The sequence below is a fragment of the Eschscholzia californica genome, unplaced genomic scaffold, assembly GCF_041429995.1.
Source record: "Eschscholzia californica isolate CP2 unplaced genomic scaffold, dmEscCali1.0.p SCAF_2, whole genome shotgun sequence".
Classification (NCBI taxonomy): domain Eukaryota; kingdom Viridiplantae; phylum Streptophyta; class Magnoliopsida; order Ranunculales; family Papaveraceae; genus Eschscholzia; species Eschscholzia californica.
Window position 1 is genome coordinate 15,196,536 of NW_028238309.1, and position 9,252 is coordinate 15,205,787.

The 9,252-nt window shown below is 36.9% G+C and overlaps 1 protein-coding gene across 1 annotated transcript; it reads left to right on the forward strand.

Moving 5' to 3' along the window:
- Nucleotides 1-5,103: 5,103 nt before the first annotated feature.
- LOC147556467 (uncharacterized) lies at nucleotides 5,104-5,790 on the forward strand. The gene has a single exon (XM_086658647.1). The coding sequence runs from the start codon at nucleotides 5,104-5,106 to the stop codon at nucleotides 5,788-5,790; it is 687 nt and encodes a 228-aa protein (XP_086514773.1).
- Nucleotides 5,791-9,252: the final 3,462 nt, after the last annotated feature.

Sequence of the window (9,252 nt, forward strand, 5' to 3'; positions counted from 1 at the left end):
TTGGTATCAATTTGTTTAGAGAAGCTTATTTGAACAATAGCAAATTTCTAGAGTTTCCTGATCTGGTAAAAAAATATCAGATAAAGAAACCCGATGCTCGATTTGCCCGAAGCCCGACTTGCCCGATGCTTTAGTGGGCTTGGGCGGGCTTTGATCATAGGAGATTTCAGAAAAGCCCGTCCGAATCCGCCCGAGAACCCGAGTGGGCAGAGGAGAAACTTACCCGACCCGCCCGAGCCCGACTCAGAATTACCCGCAGGTGCCCATACCCGCCCGATTCCCACCCCTAGGCGATCTAAGTTCAAGTTCTCAAAGGCAAATATTTCCCCAAATCTAACAAACCCACTCCGCCCAAATCGAACCACTCCTGGTCGTGGAAATCTATTAGTAAACAGTTCAGTCAAGTGGAGGGTCTTATCTTCTAGGATATTAACAAAGGCAGTCACATCAATATCTGGCATGATTATTGCATTTCCAACCATCCTCCTCCTCTTACTAATCAGAGCGGCTGGAATCTTGAATGGGTTGCCCAACTCATCGCTAATAATACCTGGAATATGAATTTAATTAACAATTGTTTTGACAGTGATATTTGCAGCTCAATAGCTAGTATAAACCTACAGACAGACCAGGCAGACAAAGTCAAATGGACGCTAACAAAATCTGGTAATTTATCGATTAAATCTATGTATAATTTTCTTATAACAGGAAGCTCAAGACCAATACATGACTAGAACGACTAGTTTTTTATTTAGAATATGAACACGATTTCTCGTATAAAATTATTCTTATGGAAATGCTGCACGAATAGTTTACCAGTAAAGGACAAAATCGGTAAGTATATTGAAAACTCTTACTCTTGTATCAATTGTAACGAAAATGAAACTTTAGACCATGTGATGTTACATTGTAACTACGCTAGAGCAATATGGTTCAATTTTCAGGTCAGAACGGAACAATTAAGCACGGTAAATCTTTGGATCAAATAATGGAAAAATTTAGAGGAAGATACAATCAATTTATATGCCAAAATACTATGGTTCATATGGAAAGCCAGGTGTGAAAACTGTTTTTCGACCAATAAACTAACCCATGTACAGATGATCGCTCGAATTAACAACCCCTCGACTACTCCACTCAAAATTGAATCTATTATAACTAACAAATGCCGGAACAACCCACAACAACAAAAATGGAGACCTCCATCGACACCATTCCTTAAGGTAAATGTAGACGCTTCTTTCATGAAACTCACAGAACCAGCAGGAATTGAATGTATCATTCACGATGAAGAAGCTAATTTCATCATAGCGGCAGCTGACTCAGTGCGGTGCCAAAATGCAGAAGAATGTGAAAGTATGGTAATTCACTTTAGCATTTTATGGGTCATTCAACTACGCATGCACCACGTGCACATAGAGAGCGACAATCAAACCTTGAACCAGTACATCAACAACAACAGTGATGGGCTACACTGGCAATCCAAAAAGGTCATGGAACAATCTTTGGCTCTTAAAGATCAGTTCACAGACATAATCTTCTCCTGTGCTCCTAGGGAATGCAACGCCAAAGATGATGTTCTTGCTAAATGGGTAGACTCAATGGTCGGAGAAAAATTTGGAATGTAGTATCTCCTTTTGTTTCCGCTTTAAATTAGAGACTTCTGTATGAACGTTTGTTTTGGTTTAATGCTAGTTTATTTCTTAAAAAAATATTGATTGTCATAGATTTTGAATGGTATGGTCAATCAAAATATCATATAGTTGTTTGACGCCAATGTAGATGCAAATCACACACAAAAAAAGTTTATCAATTGAACAACCATAACTACTTAATATCATGTTTAATGATGGATCAAGAAAATTTCGATGAAACAAATGAATAGGATTTTGGTAAACTGCATGAGTTATAGAATTTTTATTCTGACCTTCCAGTTGATATATTAGTCGTTTACCAACTGAGCTAAGTATCTTTAAGGGTTTTTTGATCTCACCCTCTCAACACTAATTAATAATTGAGTTTACCCTCTTCAGTAATTGGTATTTGAGTTTACCCTCTTTAATTTAGAATTTTGTTTCAAAATTACTAAAGACGTGTATGGCATGTGATAATAAAACCGTAAATTAAATGATGTACAAACAAAATAAATATATACTAATTATATTCACGACCGCATTAAACAATAAAGTAAGGTGGAATAACTAATAGGAATCATATTGAAAAATAATTGCTCTTGGTAGTCGCAATTATTTCACGTACGCCAAACACAACTTTTTTATTTTTGTCAAAAATAATAAATCTAAGGGGGTAAGCTCAATTAACCATCATTGAGGAGGGTAAACTCAATTACCAATTAGTGACGAGGGGGTAAGCTCAAAAAAACCTATCTTTAATTAATATGTTATTTATTACTCTATATACTTTAGACTTGTAGGTGCCCATATTATACCTCCGAGAACTTTGGGCGCGAAACCACCGGTTTGGTGCCTTTGGGTCTAGGCTGACCCTGAATATTTTTCTCATAATATTTATTATACAATCGTGTCACTTAGAGTGTCGTTGTAGTATTTTGATCCTAATATTTACAAAGCGTACATCTTTATAGTTCTTTTTAGTCCAAAGAGAGAATGTTTTATACATACAACCGTGTCATTAGGAGACCGTAGTATTTTTCTCCTAATATTTACTATACAACCGTGTCACTTGGAGTGTCACTGTAATATTTTGATCCTAATATTTACTGAGCATACAACTTTTAGTCCAAAGAAGTTGTGTTTTCCACAACTTTCCTACCCTTACCCTTATACTCATCAATAACATTTCTCACATCTTTTTCCTACCTTTATAATTTAAGGGGATTGGGTCAAAATCCCAAAATTAGTCCAACAATGGGAACCCAATCCTGCCTAGACAAAAATTTGTTGCAGGTCCATGCACAAGTTTTGTGTCAGCGAAAAAAATGGAAGTTACAAAACTGGGTGTACTTTACAAGATATTTACATATTTTTCATGAAAGAAAGTTCCGAGCTTTTTTAACTTTCCAGCAAAATTACAAATATGTCATCCACTAAGATATCGACACGTCATTTTTTTTTTTTTTTTTCTTTCTCCAAACTGAAATATTCTCTATCTCTCAAATTATTTTAATGAAAAATTATAGGACGTTTTGTTATGTATATACATAAAAAAAATTCCTATACATTCCTTCCAAAAGGTAAACTATAACATTACTTCATAGGAAATTTTGTTATGTAAAATACATAATAAAATTTTCTATACGTTCCTTCCAAAAGGTACACTTTTTCGCTAAAAACTAATAAGGCATTTTGTTATTTACTGGACATTTTGTTATTTACTAGACATTTTTGTATGTACTTCGATCTGATTTAAAGATACCAAATCGGTTATTATTCGATTTAATTTTTAAGAAACCTTACATCTTGATTTTAGGGTTTTAAGATCCACGAATCCAGAAATCTCTCAATAAGAAAAAAGATAATACTTCAATCTTGAATACTTTAGAACTAAAAATTTATAATAGAAACCTGATACAAAAACTCCATATATTTTCAAGAAAAGAAACTCAAACTTGTTCAAGAAAAAAATCCAGATTTGTTCAAAAAATACTTTATGTAATCTTGAAGATGAATCCTTCAGATTTCTTTTTAAAACCCTATTAATCTTTGTTTCATTGATACGTAGATAAAACTTTAGAGATAAAATAAATAAAGTTTCTGTAAATTTTAGAGAAAAATAATGAAGAAACTATAGAGAGAAATAAGGAAGAAGGAAGGTTTGGTTATCAATGTACGTAGCAAGAGTAAAGGAGGAAGAGAAAAAAAAGAAAACATTAAATGTACAGCTGGAAAGGTAAAATTTCATAAAACAATACACAAACTTATGTTGGACTTGCGCCTAATTTCTCGTACACGCTGGGGGGGGTTCTCTTTAACCCCTCAACTTTTGGGCCTCCAACCCATTTTTCCTATATTTAAATTTTTATTTATAATGTCCACGATCTTTGGTGTACGAATAAGACTCTCATTACGAATAATCTACGGTCAAATTTGATCCATCAGTTGTTGTCTTAAGTTGAAATAGTATCAATAAAGTAAATGTAAGAACAAATAGGCTTTAGTACAATCTCATAAGATGAACGTAAGCGTTTATATGACCATAAGAGCGTCATCAATCCAACACTCAAGAAAAACTCTAAAAATCTTGTGTGCCAAGTGTTAAAAGTGGATCTCTAAATGGTCTCTTTCCTACTTGGTCACCTAGAGATACTCTATTGAAAAACATTCTCCGATGCAACATTCGAAAGAAACTCTAAAATTTATATTTTAACTGTAAAACTAATCGATTTGCTTTTGTGGTACTTAAAGATCCTCAAGAAGACACCATAAATTTAGAGTGTCCTCTTGGAGATCTCTAAAATAACTACCGCCATCTCATTTTAGAAATTCAAATTAAGTTTTGCATTGGAGATGATTTATAAAGAAAAACTTTAACACATCTTATGTGGCACTTTGAGTTTTAGAGTTTGAGTGTTGCATTTGAGATGCTCTAAGGAGCGATCCAAGATGTCATACTCATAAGATGGACTAAAAAGCTTGTATGATCATTAATGAAAGTTATATAGCATATTTAATTCATGGTGTATCTTTTATTTATTCATGATGTATTCATGCTACACAATGAACATAACGACTCTTGGAGTCCATGTCTAAAAAACTTCTTCTTATAAATTCACTTTACAAATTGAATTCTAGGAAAAAGATAATTGAATGTATCAATTGAATCTAAAAAAAGATGGAGTATAATTTCAATAAGTCTTTCTTAAATACTGTTTGGCATGTCCAAATCAATATTAAAGCTTTGGCAAAATTAGACAAATCCAAAAGCTATAGTTATGACAATGGAATTAGGTGAGAGAGAATGAGTGAGGCGGAGGAAACGGTTATTGGGTGATCGGAGCAGTTAATCTTTCACTTTGAATTTTTTGGTTGGTCTTTAGGACATTCTTCTTGGTCTATAGGACCTTTCTTCTTGGTCTTTAGGACCTTTATCTTTTTCTGTTGGATAAGTTACCAAAGAGGAATCATGAACACGGAGGATGAATTTGCTAGACAACTAGCAGAACTCACAACAGAGGAACCAGATATCTTAGTAGCAGAAGGGGAAGAGGAGGGCCTCTTCAACGCGAACTATAAGCAATGTTGTATGATCAAAATTCTCAGTTACAAGGAATTTAAAACAGATCTACTCGTGAGAAAACTCAAAGGGGTATGGAATCTTCCATTCCCATACCAAATTACCGAAGTTGGAGAAAATCTTTTCATGGCAAAACTAGAAACACCAGGGGAAGTTGATATTGTTGTAGAAAAAGCACCATGGATAATTAAGGAGGACATCATTCTTATAGAAAGATGTGACAGGGAGAAGATTCCTACTGATTACAAATTTGATAAAGCATGGTTCTTTATTAGATTCCATGGGCTCCCAACATCTTATTTAAATGCTAAAACAGTGAATACATTAGCAAACCAAATTGGATGTTTTGTTCCCACCAACACAGAGGATGAAAGAAAATGGACGATGTATGGGCGTACTAAAGTCGAGGTCAATATCAACAAACCTCTCCCCAAGGAGGTGCATCTCAACATCAACAATTCCAAAGTTATCAAGGTCTCTTTACAATTTGAAAAAATCGGTAGGTTTTGCTTTTTCTGTGGATTTTTGGGGCACACATTAACTTTCTGCAGGAGACGGCTGAAACTCCTCCAATAAATGGAGGAAACAACATGTAATGCCAAACAAGAGAAGATATTACAATTAGCACAACCAAAATACATGGAACAATTCAAAGTCACACCAGCTTGGGAAAGGAGTCAAAAAGCACAGAACAACCAGAACAAATGGGAGGAGGAGATAACCATGGAAGACCTCGAGGCAGCAGAACTACAGTCGACCGGAAACGGTGACCGGAGAAGGCCGGCAGTTGCTGTAACCGTTCCTCAACCAACTGGAGGAGTGGGGTCGAGGGAAAGAGAGGTGGTGGCTCCTACCACTAATCAGATTGAATTGGGTTCTGGAGTCAAGCATGGGACCCGGGACATTACAAATATGGATTCCACAGGACCCGAGCCCATAGAAGATATTAATATGGAGGTCCCACTCTCAAATTGGCCAAGAAGAAGTCTAAAGAGACAATCAGGGTAACAGGTGGAGGTAATAACTTCCCCAAAAGTATCTAAACCTACTCAATCCGAGTCCGATGAAACAAGTCAGATGGTCGTGGCAGCTGCACCAGAAAAGCCGCAAGGCCCATGTTAGTCTTTTCGTGGAACTGTCGAGGTTTGGGGAACACTTCGACAACCCATACTCTTACTCAGTTCCTCCAGGCAGTCAAACCGGATGTCATTTTTCTGTCTGAAACAAAATTATCGACACAATCTACTCCTAACCTTGAGAGGTATGGTCTTTCAAATAAATATATAGTACCTGCTATTGGCCGAAGTGGAGGATTAGCATTATATTGGTCCGATCAAATCAACATTCAAGTAGTTCAATCCTCTCAAAACTTAATCCAAACGCTTATTACAGGTATGGATCTTACTTGGCATTTATTTTGTATCTATGGGCCTCCAAGAATATCCGATCGACCTCAATTCTGGTCTTCTCTCGGTAACACCATGCAACTTCTTACTACCCCTTATTTATGCATCGGAGACCTCAATGCAATAAGGGACAGAACAGAGAAAATGGGGGGGTCTTCCCAAACTCCATTTGTGAACCAATTCAATATATTCATTGATAATTCTGGGTTCATTGATCTGGGCTTTCATGGTCCAGCTTTCACTTGGACTAATAGTAGGGGGCATAGTCATTTAACTAGAGAGAGGTTAGACAGAGCCTTGGCGGATTCAAAGTGGCTAGACCATTTTCAAAATTCAGGGGTGTTCCACCTGCCTAGATATAATAGTGACCACTGTCCTATTCTATTGAAAACGAACATAATAGGCGCGGTGAAACCTACTTATGACAATTTTGAATCCTTTTGGCTGAAACATGATGATTACAAAAAGAAATTGGAAGAACTTTGGCAGGTAAAGGACAACTCTCTTCTGAAACAATTAAATGGGGTTAAAACTGCTCTCAAAGATTGGAGCAAAATGACGTTTGGTAATATAGAAAGACGACTGAAAATACTCAGAAACAGGTTACTAGACATTCAGAAAATAACTCCAACCACAACAACACTACAAAGGGAATCAATTATTCAGGAGGAATTACTATATTAGGAAGAACTTCAGAAGACGAAACTGGAACAAAGAACCAAACAATATTGGGCTCACAACGGGGACAGGAACACTCGTGCTTTTCACACTTCCATGTCCATCAGAAGGAAAAAGAATCAAATTGGTCTTCTTAGGACTCCTACAGGTAACCATCTCAAGTCAACCAATCAAATAGCTACTCACATGGTGCAACACTTTCAGAATTATTTCAGGGAGGAACCTGTCTCTATCATCCCTGACGAGGTGTTACTAAACTTCAAGCAGATTATGAAACCTGACCAGCATGCCTTATCGATGATACCAACGGAAGAGGAAATTAAAGAGGTCATATTTAGTATGGGTCCTACTCAAAGCCCGGGTCCAGATGGACTCCCTTGTATTTTTTACCAAAACGGCTGGGACATATTAAAAAGCGAAGTCACTCGATTTATCCAGAAGGCGTTTGAGCAGGGCCATTTTGATCAATCTTTGAACCATACTAATATTGCTCTCATTCCAAAATCCGAGCACCCATCGATGGCTTCTGATTACAGACCCATTGCATTGTGTAACACCTTATATAAATTCATCACTAAGCTGATTGCCAACAGATTAAGACCTTTTCTAGATGAATCGGTCTCTTGGAACCAAAGTGCGTTTGTCCCTCAACGACAAATAGTGGATAATTTGATAATAGCTCAAGAATGTCTGCACTCGATGAAACTTTCTAAGTCTAAAAAGGGAGCCTTCGCTCTTAAGATAGACATGGCAAAAGCTTATGATAAAGTCAACTGGGGATTTCTTAAAGAAGTTCTAACTGCATTTGGAATACATGGTCGCCTTCTTGATCTAATTATGTATTGTGTCACTTCTCCTACCTACAGTGTGATTGTCAATGGTGAACAACATGGTCAGTTCAACTCTACTCGAGGTCTGTGTCAGGGATGCCCCCTATCCCCATACTTATTTATTCTCACCTCTCAAGCTTTATCTCTACTTATAGAAAAATTCGAAAGGGATTCTATCTTTACAGGGTATAAGGTGAATAAGGACGCTCCGAGCATCACACACCTTTTATTTGCAGATGACCTACTGATTATGGGTGAAGCAATAACACAAAACCTGGAAGCAATAAGGGCATTAATCGAAGAATACACAAAGTTTTCAGGCCAGGCGGTAAATTTCTCAAAATCTTCCCTTCACTTTAGCTCGGGGACTCCAACTGAAATGAGGCACCTTTATGTGTCTACTCTCCACACTTCACTTATGGAAGATGGAGAAAAGTATTTGGGCACTTTAATTTTAAAACCGAGTCGAAGGATAGCATCACATGATTTCCTAATCGAAAAATTTAAAAACAAACTGGCAGGATGGAGAAAGAAGCTAACCTCACAGGCAGGACGGACCATGCTAATCAAATCAGCCCTTAGCCCTATTCGTACTTATTTCTTCGGTCTTTCTATTATTCCTCAGGGTACTTTAATGAAATTAGAAAAACTCGAAAGAGATTTCTGGTGGGACCATGATGAAAATCAAAGGAAGATGCACTTCCTTCCTTGGGACATCCTTCAAAAGTCCAAGGAACTAGGAGGCCTAGGAATTAGGTCTTTGGCCAGGGTAAATGAATCCCTTGTGGCGAAGCTCGCCTGGAGATTCATAACGAATCAACATACCATTTGGGCTAAACTATTACAAGCAAAATATTGCAAGAATGGAAACTATTGGAATACAAACAACAGAAGCAACTCCTCTCCTATTTGGTCTTCCATGTTGCAGGTTAGGCAAGTGCTCCAGAAGAACTGTTGCTGGCAAGTAGGAGATGGTTCATCCATCAATTTTGAAACTGATCAGTGGGTTCCTACATTGGAGGGGTTCAAACCAAAAGTCAAATATAGATGACATCAAAGCAGAACAAAAGTTGCAGAACTTATACAAGAAGGGAAATGGCAAGAATCTCTAATAAAAGATCTCT